Raw genomic sequence first — 18,532 nt, forward strand, 5'->3', positions numbered from 1 at the left:
TCATTATCATTAATACACTTGTGTGTCATTGGACAAAATTCATTTGTAAAAAGTGTATCCAAATGGACACAAAGGGCCCTATTTTCCACGACACGGTGTCCGGTATTTAAGGCATAGTGTGACCCGCAAATAATATTTTCCTCCCCACGCTGCACGCATTTTTTTATGATTTTTTTTTTGGGTCTTTTTATGCCTTTATTAGAGAGGGATAGGGAAAATAGGCTGACAGGAAATGGGGAGAGAGATGGGGGGGGGGGGTGACACGCAGCAAAGGCCGTCGGGAACGGGAGTCGAACCCGCGACACGCTGTCAGGCTGGCATTGCAGCCTAGGGTGCATGGACCGCCACGCTGTGGCCCAGGCCTGCATGCAAAAATTTAAAGAGGTGGTGCCATGGTTTTGCACCTTTTCTGTTTTTCATGTGTCTATGAGGTTGATAGAACTTCATTAAGCCCCCTGGTGGTGTTTTTATGGTGTTTTATGTCTTCTCTGACTATTTTGAGTGTCTTCCTGGAGGCTGAAACCTTGAGGGTCAAATGTGCCAATAGAAAAACAGCGCTTTAGTGACATAGTAAAAACATACCCTCCCCCTCATTATCATAACACAACAGGTGTGGGCATGAGGAGGAGGAGGGACTAGGACAGGTGGGTGGTGCTAAGGTGGTGGAGGAGGTGCTAAGGTGAGAACCAGGTATACTTAATGAACTTTCCCCCTAGATTCTAGGGGGAAATAATGATTTTAAGTGGTACACAATGGGGTACATAATGATTTTCATGATTTTAGGGGGTACTTAATGATTTTAAGGGTATATAATGATTTAAGGGTAGTAGGGTACATACCACATCTCTGCGATGAGCAGCAGCCCAGGGTCTCGGTGACCTTCACCTGACCTTCCTGGTCACAGCTGATTGGTGGCAGCCGTGGACATGACTTCCTCTTGCAGCTGATCTGCAACGTCTCCTCACATTGACACTCGTCACAGCCCTCCTCCCACCTGTCATTGACCTGATGATGATATTAAGAATAACAATAAACATGATAATCACATCTACACTCCTCAAAACATAATATATGATATTGTTGTCCAATAGGCTCTATGCACAGGAGCCATATTGGGAATGAATTGGGCCCCTTCCTTACTTCCTTTACAGGTGTTACCAATGATACTAATTAAGGCTCTGTTCCATTTAGTGTAGCACAGTGGTTGTCTTATTTTCAAGAACCCCCATAACTCTGAGAGTGTACAAATGGAACCAAATGGACCCTCACGGGTCCATTTGGTTCCATTTGTACACTCTCAGAGTTACACACCCACCATAAGGGGCCATTTGGGACATGCACAATATCAGCACCCTGACCAGAATGGAACAGAGCCTTCATTGTGGGGCGGCCATAGCTGAATGGTTAGTGAGCCTGCCTAGGGAGCCAGAGGCCCTGGTTGCCCCAGGTTCGATTCCAGGCCAGGTCAGCATATGTGTCGATGAAATGAAATTTGTCCCTGAGCAAGACTCTTAACCCCAAATTGCTCACAGGTTCTCATTGGAAACAAGACCGCAAGGACTTTCATGAACGACCTGTTAAAAGGAATTATCCTTATCCTTATTAGTATCATTGGTAACACCTGTGAAGGAAGTAAGAAGAGGCCCAATTTCTTTCCAATATGGCTGCCTATTATCAAACGTTTTCATTAGTTTGTTTCTTTCTCTATCGTAGGATTATTGTGTAAGTTTAGTTGAACCGATAACAGATACAAATTGCAATACTGTATGTAGGCCTATATATAGCCCATTTAGACCGGTTACACCTATACATTGTTATATCGTTAAAGCCGGGAACACCTCTATGTCATTTTAGTTGTTGCTATATACATAGCAACATAAATCTTATGTAATTTTTTGAATAAAGATTTGAAGTTTTTCAAAAAAATAGAAAGCATTTTTAGAATCGGCCTCAGTTCAAAATGGGATAAGGTATTGCCATTACTAACTAATGTGAGAGTCCATCAAATTGCAAAACAGGTTGTTGAGTGATTTTACCTTCTTCCATTTTCCATTAGGCAGCGAGCAAATGTCTGTTGGAAAAGAGACACGGATATATAAAAATGTGCTTAGCCTACGTGTGTCTTTGGATACAGGAGCAAATATTAAGTACAACATACATTACAACACACAAGCAATGGAAACATACTAGAATGGTCAAACAAGGTAGTTCCTTTGGGCTTGTTTGTTTGTTTTTATTTGTAGCCCCCTTTTCTGTTTATTTTTTAATTATCAATCAATCAATTGTGTTCTGGCTTGGATCAATGGAACCAACATAGTTTATGTTACGTTCTTATTTATTCACGATGAAAACACAATTTCCAAGGTTTTAAAGATTGTTTTCCTTTTCTTTTTTTTTCTGTATTAAGGTTTTATTAACCCATTAATACCTGGAACGCATCTGTGTCACTTTAGATTTCTTCGGTGCCGTGCTATGAGCTTGTATATCTGCTATTTTTTGAAAAATCTTGAAAAAAATGTTTTAGATTTTTTTCAAAAAACTGTTAGGATTAAAAATTAAAAAAAAGAATCGCCTCAGGTCTTAATGGATTAAAATCTCCACTTGCAATGTCCTCACGTGCCCCAGGGTTGGGAATCGCTGTTCTAATAGATCAAATCCATAAATGACACCCTCAGTTCATGTTGGTAGCCGTGCAGGTGTGAGGTGGTCTATGTGTGTGAGAGGTGGTCTCTGTATGTGAGGTGGTCTCTGTATGTGAGGTGGTCTACAGTATGTGTAGTATGTGAGGTGGTCTACCGTATGTGTATGTGAGGTGGTCTATGTGTGTGTGTGAGGTGGTCTCTGTATGTGAGGTGGTCTATGTGTGTGTGAGGTGGTCTCTGTGTGTGTGTGAGGGGGGTCCCCTACCGCAGCTGGGTAGGCATTCGTTGGAGTTTGGGTTGAACAGGAAGGTTCCGTTGGGACAGTAACATCCTTCAGGCTCCACCTTCGTCAAGGTGGTGAAGTCACTCTTACAGTCATGGATGAACTCCTGGTTGTACCTGAGTACACAACAAAAAACACAATGGGTCAGAGCCACTGAGTACACAACATCACACTGGGTCAGAACTAGGGGTGTGGGGAAAAAAATCGATTCATACTCGAATCGCGATTCAAATTTTGGACGATTCAGAATCGATTCTCTCTTTTTTTTTCCAACAATGTATCCTACTATAATTCTAGTAACCTCTGTCCGTCTGTAGTGGTGAGTGAGTGAGTGAGTAGGTGAAGCTACCCGGTTCTCCTCAGTGGCTGGACCAATTGCTCTGATTTTGCACACAGCCATTGACCATTACCATCTGAACTTAACTGTGAAGCCCGTTTTTCAATTTCATCAAATCTCAGCTTCTTATTAGCGTTTTTGTGTCAAACACTGTCGCCATGGTTACGGGGCTGCCCAGCTATGGGACAAACTGCCTCCCGGGTTGCCAGATCATGTGCGCATATCCCCCCACGGATGCGTCGACCGGGTGTGGTCTAGTAGGTGTAACCGGTCTAAATGGGCAATATATACATACAGTACATTGCAATTTGTATCTGTTATCGCTTATCGGTTCAACTAAACTGAAACATTTTTATTTTTATTTTTTGTATAATGAAATTGTATAATGAGAAGTGGCAAGTTCTGGGCTCGAAAAAAAATCGAATTTGAATCGTAAAAATCGATGACTCACAGCCCTAGTCAGAACCATAACGTACAGCAAGGGTTCCCAAACTTTTCACGCCGTGAAACCCCAAAATAATCTTTGAACTGGGGACCCCCCACCCTGATAAGCACTTGGAATTGTAGGCATTACTTTTAGTTCCACAGATAAACATTGTGAAAATGGCCAAACTTATAGCCTATCACACACGCAGACGCAGACGCAGACGCAGACGCACACACACACACACACACACACACACACACACACACACACACACACACACACACACACACACACACACACACACACACACACACACACACACACACACACAGTACACATTATGACATCATGACCACAATGAAAACAGTACCTGTAATCACATGTGGACTCCACAACGGGACCACAGGCCTGGTACACTTTGGGACTGGTACAGTCATAATCTGTATAGAGACACAGTAAACATTGTACACTTTAGGATTATGACATTTATAATCTGTGTACACTATGATCAATGCTGATACCCGTGTGGTGTAAACTTTTTACACCATAGAGTTATAATATATCTAGAGTAACAGACAGCCCCGCCCCCAGCTATTCATTTCAATGAAGTAGTTCAACAGCGCATGAAGCACATTATATGCTCTTCTTCCGCATTTGGGCACCACATGTTGGTGCCCAAATGCGGAAGACTTGAGCACCGAGCAGGCACACTAGGGTTTCCGACTCCAGATTTGAGCGCCTGCCCACGAGTCACGAGTTCAAAACTTTTAACTCATTCCCTGCCTAGAACGACTGAAACGACTTCTGTCCATAAGCCATGCCTGCCTAGAACGACTAAAAATACTTAAAAAAAAAAAAAAAAAAAAAATATATATATATATATATATATATATATATATATATATATATATATATATATATATTTTGTTTTTTTACATTTTCTTTTTTTTTATTTGACCCAAAGACCAAGGAGATATGATTTTTCGAAGATCTAGACTCCCATCCACTTCCATGGTTAACTTAAAACTTAAAAATGCTGTATCTCGGCTCCTGAGTACTTTTTTTTTTCAATGAAAAATCTTGGCAGTGGGCAAACACGGCCAGAAATAATTCTGGCAGTGAATGAATGTTAATCCCTATGTGATCGGATCAGATTTGGATTGTGGGGCAGTTCAAAACCAAAAATCAGGATTGGGATCCCTCTGATATCCGATCAGATCAGGAAATCTTGGGGGGGGGGGGGGTTGTGAAAGTGTGAGAACTACTGATTTAGAAGGCATTTCTCGAATCAGCCTCAGGTCTTTATGGGGAAAAATACCTTGAAAACATTCATTCTACTACTCTGCCACCAACATGTGGAATACCCTGACACCATCCATTAAAAGATGTAAATCGCTGGACTCTTGTACATATAACGTTTTGTATTTGCTGATGACATGTAATTATTGTGTTATTTCTTAATGCTTTGCTGATTGAATTGCATTGAAAACACTGTCCTATTAGCCTTAATGTCTGACTGTACCTTGTGCTGTATACATTTCTCACTAATAAAGTATTAAATCAATCAATCAATCAATCAATCAATCAATCAATCAATCAATCAATCAATAAACCACATGATCAAAGCTCACCACATTGACCGTGGGCGTCCTTCCTCCAGTCCAGACACACTCCGGCCTTGGCGCAGGCGTCCGCGTACGTCTCCAAGGTGGTGCAGCCGATGGCGGTTCTGTTCGTCTCACACACGTCATATTGACACGCCGACAGGAAGTGCTCGTAGGGGACCACCTTGTGACACGCCTCGAACACACTGCGAGGACCAGACAACACGTTAACCAATTGAGACCTGGAACTGTCTCATTTTTAGATTTGAGCTAAAAAGCATTATTTTACACTTTGGGCTATTCAAAAATAGCAGATATACAAGCTCATAGTGCACCGAGTGCCGCGCTACGAGCTTGTAGATCTGCTATTTTTGAAAAATCGTGAAAATGTGTGCAAATCTTTGAATATATATATTTTTAAAGCGAACATTTTTAACTCAAATCTTTGCTTCTGGGGGGTCTCTGGAACAAAATGTTTTGATGGGGGTCCGCGGCCAAATACATATAATTTTGGGGGTCCTTGACATGAAAAAGATTGAGCACCACTGATATAGAAACAAACGTTTTTCAGAATACTGTTGAGATTTAGGAGACATGTAGAACCGGCTTCAGGTCTCAATGGGTTAAATCAACACTTATAGTGGTGGGACGATTTGACGATTAAATCGATTATTGTGGCCAAAATAATTGTGATTAAGGATAGTCAAATAGCCTTAAAACTCTTTAAAATACCACTTTTGTTGACCACTTGCACCCCAGCATCCAAATTCTGGGGGGCGGAACATTAACCAAAAATAACAGATCTACAAGCTCACAAAGCGTCTTTTTGGTGAAATAGATATAGGGCTCTATTTTTGCCGGTGCCTTACCCATTATCCCTACACTTCTTTGCCATTTTTTTTACTATTTTTAAGATTTTTAGATTGGCTATTTGAACTATTTGAAAATGTTTTTATACATATAGAGCGTACACAGTGTACAAAGCCACACAATCGCTGTTACATTTGCATGCTAACTTTTGGCAAAGAGTCTGGGCTGACTTGCCCAAAAATAGGAAGCATTTCACGATTATTTTCTATTCAGGAGCCGAGTGTTGGCAGGTATGACATACACAAACACACACACACACACACACACACACACACACACACACACACACACACACACATACCTGCTCATGATGACATCACAGATGTCCGGATGGCAGGGTCCGGGGGTGGGTCCGGGGGTAGGGGGTACGCCACAGGTATTGTTCAGGCGCCACTCGTTTGCCATGCCGGGACAGGACGAGGCGATTTTGCCACTGGGCAGCATGCAGTCGTCATCTTTGTTGTTGTCACATGTACCTGTATTCCATAACGAGACATGTACTGTAACACCAATAATGTACTGTAACGTGCCACAGCCAAGTCTATTCCAACGGTTCTCAGCATTTCTTACGGTTCTGTAACTCTGAGAGCCTCTAAGTTAAATGAACACTAAAGGATCGTATCTACAAGCTCACAGCGTTGTGAGCTTGTAGATAAAATCAGCAACTTTTGGCACACAGCCAAGAGTATAAATCTTGCATTACGACGCCATTAAGGCGTGCCTGAATGCATTTTACAGATTCCATAGTCTACTCTGTGGCATAAATGCAAATAAACAGACAAAATAAAGTGGGAAAAGTGAAGAATCATTCCCTGCAATTTGAGATCAACTGGTCAATCCACTGAGGAGGTGATGGATAGATTGAGGACAGACAGACAGACAGACAGACAGACAGACAGACAGACAGACAGACAGACAGACAGACAGACAGACAGACAGACAGACAGTGGTGGAAAAAGTAGTCAAATGTTTTACTTAAGTAAAAGTATCAATACTGCAATGTAGAAGTACAAGTAAAAGTCCGGAATTCAAAATTTACTTGAGTAAAAGTACAAATTAAGTATTGGTATCAAAATGTACTTAGTTTCAAAAGTAAAAGTACTGAAATGTTTGAAAATAGCCCAGGTATGAAATAGAGCTAAATAGTAGGGGGTGCTAAGTGAAAAATCGTTACGCGGCGGATAAAAGCATGACATTTTATACAGATGTCCCTTGGGTCATCCTAAAACATCCTAGAAGGGGTGCCCAAAAAAATCTTAAACAGGAAGTGAGTTAAGGACAAAATCCAAAATGGCCACCTAAACTGTTGACCGTTGACTCAAAAGACACCAAAAGAATCTCCAAAAAGCATAAGATTTGGCACACATGTCCCTTGGGTCATCCTAAGACATCCTAGAAGGGGTGCCCAAAAAATCTGAAACAGGAAGTGAGTTATTGACCAAATTGAAAATGGCAGCCTACTGTTGTCGATTGACTCAAAAGACAACTAAAGAATCTCCAAAAAGCTTAAAATGTGGCACACATGTCCCTTGGGTCATCCTAAGACATCCTAGAAGGGGTGCCCAAAAAAGTCTTCAACAGGAAGTGAGTTATTGACAAAATTGAAAATGGCCACCTACAGTGTTGGCGATTGGCTCAAAAAGCCTATAGAATCTCCAAAAAGCATACAATTTGGCACATATGTCCCTTGGGTCATCCTAACACATCCTAGAAGGGGTGCTCAAAATAATCTGAAACAGGAAGTGAGTTATTGACTAAATTGAAAATGGCCGCCTACAGTGTGAAAGATGATGCAAGATACCTAAAGAATCTCATAAAAGCATGAAATGTGGTACAAATGTCCCTTGGGTGATCTGAACGCATCCTACAAGGGGTGCCCAAAGAGGTTTTAAACAGGAAGTGACCGCCTAAAGCAGTTGACACAAAAGAAAACATAAAGGGACGTCATAAAAGTGTACCATTTGGTACGTACATTGAGTGCTTCTTAATATATATCCTAGAAGGGGTTATGTATTTGTTTGTTTGCTTGTTTATTAAACCTTTTAGGAAGGGACCATGTTGAAGAAATTCTAAATGGCTGTTTAAACAGTTGACCACGGCAGTCTGCATATTATGCAGACTCAATACGACAGGTTATGCAGTGCATAACCTGCCGTATTTTGTAGTCTACCTTCTGTTTTAATTTCTACATCATCTTATTTATTTTACTTTATGCATTATTCTTTTTATTTTACTCTTTGAATCTTCTTTATTTATCTAACTCTCTGCATATTCTTATTTATTTTACTCTGCATATTATCTTACTCTGCTTATTCTTATTTTACTCTCTGCATCTTATTTATTTTGCACTCTACATCTTCTTGCTGGTTTTACACTCAATCTTCTTTACATACAATCTTCTCATGTATTTTCTTCTTGATCATTACTGTTTTTTTGTGATTAGTGTTTAGTAACTACATGTATTCATGTGTGCCATTTCGCAATTACCAGCACATTGGCATAATGCTCTGCAAGGTAACCCAGCATCCCGGCATCTACACTTTCTTGAACAGAAGGGCTCAGCTTTGCAGCCACACTTGAGTTCTCTACAAACTTTGGCAGCCTCTGGCAAGAGTGTCCATAAAGGTGTCCACGAATCAGCTACTTTAATCCATCCATATTTGTTAGGAGATGGAAGAGATTGCATAGCTTTCAGGCTTCTGGACCAAATGACAGATTGGCAAACTGCTCGATTTGAATGTTGTAGCAATGCAGCCCGTGGGGGAGGAGTGTTTTCCATTGAGAGACTATTAAAACTTTTTTTTGGCACCCTTTAAGATGCATTCAGATCACCCAAGGGACATTTGTACCAAATGTCATGCTTTTATGAGATTATTTTTTATGAGTGTCTTTTGCATCATCTGTCAACACTGTACACGGCCATTTTCAATTTAGTCAATAACTCACTTCCTGTTTCAGATCATTTCAGGCACCCCTTCTAGGATGTCTTAGGATGACCCAAGGGACATGTATACCAAATTGTATGCTTTTATGAGATTCTTTAGTTGTCTGTTGAGTCAATCGACAACACTGTAGGCGGCCATATTAAAATTTGTCAATAACTCACTTCCTGTTTAAGATTTTTTTGGGCACCCCTTCTAGGATGTCTTAGGATGACCAAGGGGACATGTGTGCCAAATGGTATGCTTTTATGAGATTCTTTAGTTGTCTTTTGAGTCAATCGACAACACTAGGCGGCCATTTTCAATTTCGTCAATAACTCACTTCCTGTTTCAGATTCCTTTGGGCACCCCTTCTAGGATGTCTTAGGATGACCCAAGGGACATGTGTGCTAAATTTTATGCTTTTTGGAGATTCTTTTGGTGTCTTTTGAGTCAACGGTCAACAGTTTAGGTGGCCATTTTGAATTTTGACCATAACTCACTTCCTGTTTAAGATTTTTTTGGGCACCCCTTCTAGGATGTTTTAGGATGACCCAAGGGACATCTGTATCAAATTTCATGCTTTTATCCGCCGCGTAACGATTTGGCCATTTTTTGTGGTTAGCACCCCCTACTAAAAGTGGTTACTGTATGTAATAATTTATATCTGCAAAGTAACTAGTAACTAAAGTTTTCAAATAATTGTAGTGGAGTGAAAGTACAACATTTCCCTTTGAGATGTAGTGGAGTAGAAGTAAAAGTATTGACAATTGGAAATACTCCAGTAAAGTAAAAGTGCCTCAAAATTGTACTTGAGTAAATGTAATTTTGTGTTACTTTACGCCACTGCAGACAGCACAGATAGACAGCGATCTTCTTTTTACAGAAGGATAGTGAAGAGTGCCACTGACCACACTGTCCCTGGGTGTTGCCGTGGAACCTGTCGTAGGCCAGCGAGACGCTGAAGATCAGCCCGGAGAAGGTGACCTTGGCACCGATGGCGGGGACGAGCATCTGCGTGTTGATACCCTTGGTGGTGGTGATCACGAAGTCCTCGTTCTTGTAGGCCACGGCATTCACGCGCTTGTCGTTCACGTTCACCTTTGAGAGAATGGGATTTGTGCCGTTACGAAAGCTTGTAAACCATTTCAAACATTGAAATAAAGAAAAAATCAGAACAAAGATAAACGCAGAAATAAAGAGTAAGTTCTGAGCTCCCAGAACTAAGGGTTAGTACCACCTCCTCCTGAGCAGGGCCCACATTCGGTTCTGAGAACCTTATTTGAAACCGAGACGTATAGCTTATGGAAACAAATCCAGAACCTTATTTGAAACCGAGACTTTATTTGAAACCGAACCGAGATGAGTGATCATTTAGGATTATAACGATTCCGGTCCCATTCCTTAACGGTTCCAGAGTGGAACCAAATGGACCCTTACAGGTCTCTAACTCTGAGAGTGCACAAATGGAACCAAATGGACCCTTACAGGTCTGTAACTCTGAGTGTACAAATGGAACCAAATGGACCCTTACGGGTCCATTTGGTTCCATTTGTACACTCTCAGAGTTATGATGATCCTTGACATTAAAACGTTTGAGAACCACTGGTATTGTAATTGTAGAGCAGACATGAAGTCCACGTGCCAGCTCTGACAAAACCCAGTTCCGGAAACTGTTTAGTTTGAATGTTGTCGTTGAAAAGAGCCATTTTGTTTACCACGCTGGTGGGAACGCCATCGATGGTCTCCTGAGTGATCCGGATCGTGTAGCTCCTATAGAAGACCACGATGGACCCGGGACAGGACTGGCCGTTGCCGCAGGCGTAGTTGTCGATCAGGACGCTGAAGTTGTACGTGGGGACGATCTCCTTCACCAGCCAGTAGGAGCAGACGCCTTGGAAGCTGTAGTAGGTGCCATCGAAGGTGACATAGTGGGGGTCGCCCCAGCCGTAGCAGACACCTTTAGAGAGGAAAAGAGGTTGGTGTCATGTACAAATTAATATTCAAAGCGATAGTTCACCCCCAAAAAATCTTTTTCACCCCATGGAGACTTGAATTCATGGATATTTTTTTGTTTTTGTCATATTCCTAAGCCAATAATTTCACAAACCGGGGCCTACATTTTTTTATGAATGAAAGGTTGGTTTAACCAAGCTGTATGACAGAGTGTATTAATAACTATATTATAACTTATAGATATGTATGGTAGGTTATGTTAATACAATATAAAGAGCATATCTGCAGTAGTGGTGTAGCCAGGATTTACATGCAAGATTCCGGACACAACACCGGCTGATATGTCTTTTGAGAAAGAGCTATTGCAACGTAATGCAAGAACAAGAAACGTGCAAGAAAAAGAAACTCAGCGGAGACTGTTGGGTGGGAGGAGTAGGACTCTACGTCCTCCCGGTGGGGGCTCCTCACTGATGAGCCAGTAGGATGCAACAGCAGTGACAACACAGTTAAAATGTGTGTGGGGATGAATCAATTGGCACAACGACTAAATTGGGGAGAAAAAGGGCTAAAAAGCAAAAACAAAAAAGCTGCCCTGTTTAAAGATTGTCCCTGGTAACAGGTAGGACTTACATTGACATTGTTCCTGATCACAGCACCCAGACGAATTGACGGGGACAGAAGGGAATCCGTTTGCACACACCGGTTTATCGGGGCAGTCATTGCCTAAGGGCTCATAAGTGATCGTTTGGTTGAAACAATGCGCTCTGAGACACTTGTTTTCCAGCCAACTTTCACCGCTCTGTAATTGGGAACAAATCACAATGACACACAATACAATATTTTATATTGAGACACTATGGTATTTTCAATGGTAATAAAATAACCCAGTGAGGTCAGACTTCGGTTCTCAATTGCCGCTATTTACCTCTCGGTGAGGATGAGTTTTGGTGCAGTTCGGGTTGTGGTAGTAGGGTGTGGTGGATATAGTCGTAGTTGTGGTAGTAGAAGTTGTGGTTGGTGTAGTCGTAGTTGTAGGCCGAGGCGTGGTAGTAGAAGTTGTGGTTGGTGTAGTCGTAGTTGTAGGTCGGGGCGTGGTAGTAGAAGCTGTGGTTGTTGTAGTTGTAGTTGTTGTGGTTTGACAGGTGTAGCTGCGGATCTCTACTTGACAGCTGTCATTGCAGTAACCCGTGTAAGTGCAGCCAGCCTGATCAGACACGTTGTAGACGACCGAACCTAAAGACGGTATTGGGAGGGACAATCGATTAAATAGATCAGTGGCACCGAACGCTTATTAGATGAGAATAGAGCTGTGGTATTAATGCTGTATGACACACACACACACACACACACACACACACACACACACACACACAGTGGAATACAATTTTACAATACAACACAATTTTTAATACCTCTTATGCGTATATTTTAATTAAGACAAAATAAATGTTTGATGTTAGATAAGACAATCATTTCAACTCTTCCGCAGGAGTGTGTATTCGACCACAAATCCTACTGTACAGTAGTGGGTTAAAGTAACCACATTAAGGAACACATTTAGTTAAGAGGGACCGTATAAGCTTGTGTCCAGCACCTATATTATTATTCTTATGGGACTCCAGTAGAGTAGCTTTGTATGATTCACATGAAACATATTAAAAGGTATATCAATCCTTATTTACTGTAGCTTAAAACGACTTTATGACTCGTTATGCAGCCCTTCAGTTCAGCCTCTATCTGAAAAAAGCCAAGTTAAGTCTAAAACACACTTTCTTCTGACTGGCCAAATTCCTTTTTTTTTAATGGATGAGAACCTTGTAGAAGCAATGTAGGCAAAGAAGATGACCAAAGAGTTCTGTCACAAGTTACTGTCAGCTTCACAGGTAGAAAAAACCTGGCGTTCAGAGCAGTCTGAATTATTTGAAACTTTGGCCAAGTTTACTTTTAACATTCAACATTGTAACATAATGTATATGACAGGAAATAACAACAAGCATAACTGAACTTACCAACAGAAAAGCTTGCTCCATTATGATGGCAGCTACATACTTGGGGACTGGTAGGTTGGGTACGTGTAGTTTCTCCGACTGTTACTACGACTGGTTGACAGTGGCAACATTTGACTCTGGCCTGATAATCGTCACACTGCTGTGACAGTTGTTTGTAGTTGAAACATGAAAAACCACGTTGTGGTGTACAAGTCACATTTTGAGCATGCTGGGACAGAGTATCTCTACATTGGATGTCTTCTGGAGCTGAACAGATGTTATCACCAGCAGATATGATGTCATCCATGGATTCAATGACTCCACCTTCAGGACCAGGGGTGGCTTTGTGGAGATTTATCCAACTTGACCAGTAACAAGTTACTTCACCAAGACAGATTGGAGTTGTAGGAGTTGGTGTTGTTTCTGTTGGGGTAGTAAGTGTGGTTGTTGATGTTGAAGTAGTTGTTGGTGTAGTTGTAGTAATGGTTGTAGTTGGTGTAGTGGTTAGGGTTGTAGTTGGTGTCGTTGTTGTAGTTGAGGTTGTGGTCGGGGTGGTGGTAGGGGTTGTTGTAGTTGAGGTTGTGGTCGGGGTGGTGGTAGGGGTTGTTGTAGTTGAGGTTGTGGTCGGGGTGGTGGTAGGGGTTGTCGTTATTGTAGTTGAGGTTGTGGTTGGGGTGGTGGTAGGGGTTGTCGTTGTTGTACAATGACAACATTTGACTCTGGCCTGATAATCGTCACACTGCTGTGACAGTTGTTTGTAGTTGAAACATGAAAAACCACGTTGTGGTGTACAAGTCACATTTTGAGCATGCTGGGACAGAGTATCTCTACATTGGATGTCTTCTGGAGCTGAACAGATGTTATCACCAGCAGATATGATGTCATCCATGGATTCAATGACTCCACCTTCAGGACCAGGGGTGGCTTTGTGGAGATTTATCCAACTTGACCAGTAACAAGTTACTTCACCAAGACAGATTGGAGTTGTAGGAGTTGGTGTTGTTTCTGTTGGGGTAGTAAGTGTGGTTGTTGATGTTGAAGTAGTTGTTGGTGTAGTTGTAGTAATGGTTGTAGTTGGTGTAGTGGTTAGTGTTGTAGTTGGTGTCGTTGTTGTAGTTGAGGTTGTGGTCGGGGTGGTGGTAGGGGTTGTTGTAGTTGAGGTTGTGGTTGGGGTGGTGGTAGGGGTTGTCGTTATTGTAGTTGAGGTTGTGGTTGGGGTGGTGGTAGGGGTTGTTGTAGTTGAGGTTGTGGTTGGGGTGGTGGTAGGGGTTGTCGTTATTGTAGTTGAGGTTGTGGTTGGGGTGGTGGTAGGGGTTGTCGTTGTTGTACAATGACAACATTTGACTCTGGCCTGATAATCGTCACACTGCTGTGACAGTTGTTTGTAGTTGAAACATGAAAAACCACGTTGCGGTGTACAAGTCACATTTTGAGCATGCTGGGACAGAGTATCTCTACATTGGATGTCTTCTGGAGCTGAACAGATGTTATGACCAGCAGAAATTATGTCATCCATGGATTCAATGACTCCACCTTCAGGACCAGGGGTGGCTTTGTGGAGATTTATCCAACTTGACCAGTAACAAGTTACTTGACCATGGCAGATTGAAGTTGTAGGAGTTGGTGTTGTAGGTGGTGTCGTTGTGGTAGGGGTTGTTGTAGTTGTTGTCGGGGTGGTGGTAGGGGTTGTCGTTGTTGTTGTCGGGGTGGTGGTAGGGGTTGTCGTTGTTGTTGTCGGGGTGGTGGTAGGGGTTGTCGTTGTTGTTGTCGGGGTGGTGGTAGGGGTTGTCGTGGTTGTTGTCGGGGTGGTGGTAGGGGTTGTTGTTGTTGTTGTCGGGGTGGTGGTAGGGGTTGTCGTTGGTGTAGTTGAGGTTGTGGTCGGGGTTGTCGTTGTGGTAGAAAGTGTTGTTGTTGTTTCACATTTCACGGTCTTGCAGCACTTCACTTTTATCTCATAGTCTGAACATATTGGGGGAAATTGTTTGTCATTCCGGCATAACAGCCCAACTTCGTTGTTGCATATTACATCCTGAGATATTGGAGCTCCAACTGCGCCAGTAGCCTGGCACTCCACTGCCACCGGATTCTCACAGATGTCAATGCCATGCTTGATTATGTTTTGGATTGTTTCGTTGTCCCCAATGCCTCCAAACTTTGGGTAGTCCACATTGATCCAGCTGGACCACTTACACACAGTGCAGTAGGCCGTTGTAGGAGTTGATGATGTTGTTGCTGTAGTTGAGGTTGTGGTTGGAGTGGTGGTAGAGGTTGTCGTTGTTGTGGTTGGGGTGGTGGTAGGGGTTGTCGTTATTGTAGTTGAGGTTGTGGTTGGGGTGGTGGTAGGGGTTGTCGTTATTGTAGTTGAGGTTGTGGTTGGGGTGGTGGTAGGGGTTGTCGTTGTTGTACAATGACAACATTTGACTCTGGCCTGATAATCGTCACACTGCTGTGACAGTTGTTTGTAGTTGAAACATGAAAAACCACGTTGCGGTGTACAAGTCACATTTTGAGCATGCTGGGACAGAGTATCTCTACATTGGATGTCTTCTGGAGCTGAACAGATGTTATGACCAGCAGAAATGATGTCATCCATGGATTCAATGACTCCACCTTCAGGACCAGGGGTGGCTTTGTGGAGATTTATCCAACTTGACCAGTAACAAGTTACTTCACCAAGGCATATTGGAGTTGTAAGAGTTGGTGTTGTTTCTGTTGGGGTAGTAGGTGTGGTTGTTGATGTTGTAGTAGTTGTAGTAATGGTTGTAGTTGGTGTAGTGGTTAGTGTTGTAGTTGGTGTCGTTGTTGTAGTTGAGGTTGTGGTCGGGGTGGTGGTAGGGGTTGTTGTAGTTGAGGTTGTGGTCGGGGTGGTGGTTGTCGTTATTGTAGTTGAGGTTGCGGTTGGGGTGGTGGTAGGGGTTGTCGTTATTGTAGTTGAGGTTGTGGTTGGGGTGGTGGTAGGGGTTGTTGTAGTTGAGGTTGTGGTTCGGGTGGTGGTAGGGGTTGTCGTTATTGTAGTTGAGGTTGTGGTTGGGGTGGTGGTAGGGGTTGTCGTTGTTGTACAATGACAACATTTGACTCTGGCCTGATAATCGTCACACTGCTGTGACAGTTGTTTGTAGTTGAAACATGAAAAACCACGTTGTGGTGTACAAGTCACATTTTGAGCATGCTGGGACAGAGTATCTCTACATTGGATGTCTTCTGGAGCTGAACAGATGTTATGACCAGCAGAAATTATGTCATCCATGGATTCAATGACTCCACCTTCAGGACCAGGGGTGGCTTTGTGGAGATTTATCCAACTTGACCAGTAACAAGTTACTTGACCATGGCAGATTGAAGTTGTAGGAGTTGGTGTTGTAGGTGGTGTCGTTGTGGTAGGGGTTGTTGTAGTTGTTGTCGGGGTGGTGGTAGGGGTTGTCGTTGTTGTTGTCGGGGTGGTGGTAGGGGTTGTCGTTGTTGTTGTCGGGGTGGTGGTAGGGGTTGTCGTTGTTGTTGTCGGGGTGGTGGTAGGGGTTGTCGTTGTTGTTGTCGGGGTGGTGGTAGGGGTTGTCGTTGTTGTTGTCGGGGTGGTGGTAGGGGTTGTCGTTGTTGTTGTCGGGGTGGTGGTAGGGGTTGTCGTTGGTGTAGTTGAGGTTGTGGTCGGGGTTGTCGTTGTGGTAGAAAGTGTTGTTGTTGTTTCACATTTCACGGTCTTGCAGCACTTCACTTTTATCTCATAGTCTGAACATATTGGGGGAAATTGTTTGTCATTCCGGCATAACAGCCCAACTTCGTTGTTGCATATTACATCCTGAGATATTGGAGCTCCAACTGCGCCAGTAGCCTGGCACTCCACTGCCACCGGATTCTCACAGATGTCATAGCCATGCTTGATTATGTTTTGGATTGTTTCGTTGTCCCCAATGCCTCCAAACTTTGGGTAGTCCACATTGATCCAGCTGGACCACTTACACACAGTGCAGTAGGCCGTTGTAGGAGTTGATGATGTTGTTGCTGTAGTTGAGGTTGTGGTTGGGGTGGTGGTAGAGGTTGTCGTTGTTGTGGTTGGGGTGGTGGTAGGGGTTGTCGTTATTGTAGTTGAGGTTGTGGTTGGGGTGGTGGTAGAGGTTGTCGTTGTTGTAGTTGAGGTTGTGGTTGGGGTGGTGGTAGAGGTTGTCGTTGTTGTGGTCGGGGTGGTGGTAGGGGTTGTCGTTATTGTAGTTGAGGTTGTGGTTGGGGTGGTGGTAGGGGTTGTCGTTGTTGTAGTTGAGGTTGTGGTCGGGGTGGTGGTAGGGGTTGTCGTTATTGTAGTTGAGGTTGTGGTTGGGGTGGTGGTAGAGGTTGTCGTTGTTGTGGTCGGGGTGGTGGTAGGGGTTGTCGTTATTGTAGTTGAGGTTGTGGTTGGGGTGGTGGTAGGGGTTGTCGTTGTTGTAGTTGAGGTTGTGGTCGGGGTGGTGGTAGGGGTTGTCGTTGGTGTGGTCGGGGTGGTGGTAGAGGTTGTCGTTGTTGTAGTTGGAGTGATGGTCGTGGTAGTGGTAGGGGTTGTCGTTGTTGTAGTTGAGGTTGTGGTCGGGGTAGTGGTAGGGGTTGTCGTTGTGGTAGAAAGTGTTGTTGTTTCACAGTTCACGGTCTTGCAGCACTTCACTTTTATCTCATAGTCTGAACATATGGGGGGAAATTGTTTGTCATTCCGGCATAACAGCCCAACTTCGTTGTTGCATATTACATCCTGAGATATTGGAGCTCCAACTGCGCCAGTAGCCTGGCACTCCACTGCCACTGGATTCTCACAGATATCATAGCCATGCTTGATTATGTTTTGGATTGTTTCGTTGTCCCCAATGCCTCCAAACTTTGGGTAGTCCACATTGATCCAGCTGGACCACTTACACACAGTGCAGTAGGCCGTTGTAGGAGTTGATGATGTTGTTGCTGTAGTTGAGGTTGTGGTTGGGGTGGTGGTAGGGTGGTATTTTGTTGTTGTAGTCAGTGGTGTAGTTGTAGTAAGGGATGTCGTTGTAGTAGGTAGTGTTGTAGTTGGTGTCGTTGTTGTAGTAGTTGTAGGAGAAGTAATTGTAGTGGTTAGTGTTGTAGTTTGTGGCGTTGTTGTAGTTGAGGTTGGGTTTGTTGTAGTTGGTGGTGTCGTCGAACAGGCTTCATAGTCACAACAGTAAACCCTGACCTGGTAGTTGAAGCAGAGTTGCAGCGGACCCGGCTGGTCCTGGTTCCTGCAGGTCAGTCCTTTGGCCGGGTCACACTGTACCACCTGACCCACGTCCCCTATGGTCATGTTGGGGAACTTCTCCGCTCTGCATTGGATGTGACTGGGTTTACCACAGACGGAGTGTCCTGCCGCTCGGATATTCTGGTAGGTTTCAACATCTCCGGGATTTCCAAGCGTGGGGAAGCTGGTGTCAAACCACGGTGACCATGAGCATTCACTGCAATTTGGTGTTACTGTGGAAGCTGAAAAACACAATGCAGGTGTTGGTCATCTGTTATGTTTGACACTCTGTCGTTAG

The 18,532-nt window shown here is 43.4% G+C and overlaps 1 protein-coding gene across 1 annotated transcript in view; it reads right to left on the reverse strand.

Moving 5' to 3' along the window:
• LOC311038025 (mucin-5AC-like) overlaps positions 1-18,532 on the reverse strand; it is a 63,363-nt gene that overhangs the window by 5,387 nt on the left and 39,444 nt on the right. The window contains exons 31-41 of the mRNA XM_084047320.1: positions 13,050-18,476; positions 11,966-12,273; positions 11,671-11,839; positions 10,803-11,044; positions 9,996-10,185; positions 6,465-6,639; positions 5,321-5,499; positions 4,060-4,129; positions 2,908-3,041; positions 2,037-2,071; positions 840-1,005 (exon numbers count right to left, since the gene is read on the reverse strand). Of these exons, the coding sequence (XP_083903446.1) occupies positions 840-1,005; positions 2,037-2,071; positions 2,908-3,041; positions 4,060-4,129; positions 5,321-5,499; positions 6,465-6,639; positions 9,996-10,185; positions 10,803-11,044; positions 11,671-11,839; positions 11,966-12,273; positions 13,050-18,476 (7,095 nt within the window). The remainder of the gene's footprint in view (positions 1-839; positions 1,006-2,036; positions 2,072-2,907; positions 3,042-4,059; positions 4,130-5,320; positions 5,500-6,464; positions 6,640-9,995; positions 10,186-10,802; positions 11,045-11,670; positions 11,840-11,965; positions 12,274-13,049; positions 18,477-18,532) is intronic.

Source organism: Gymnoscopelus microlampas (assembly GCF_963454915.1).
Source record: "Gymnoscopelus microlampas genome assembly, chromosome: 21".
Taxonomy (NCBI): domain Eukaryota; kingdom Metazoa; phylum Chordata; class Actinopteri; order Myctophiformes; family Myctophidae; genus Gymnoscopelus; species Gymnoscopelus microlampas.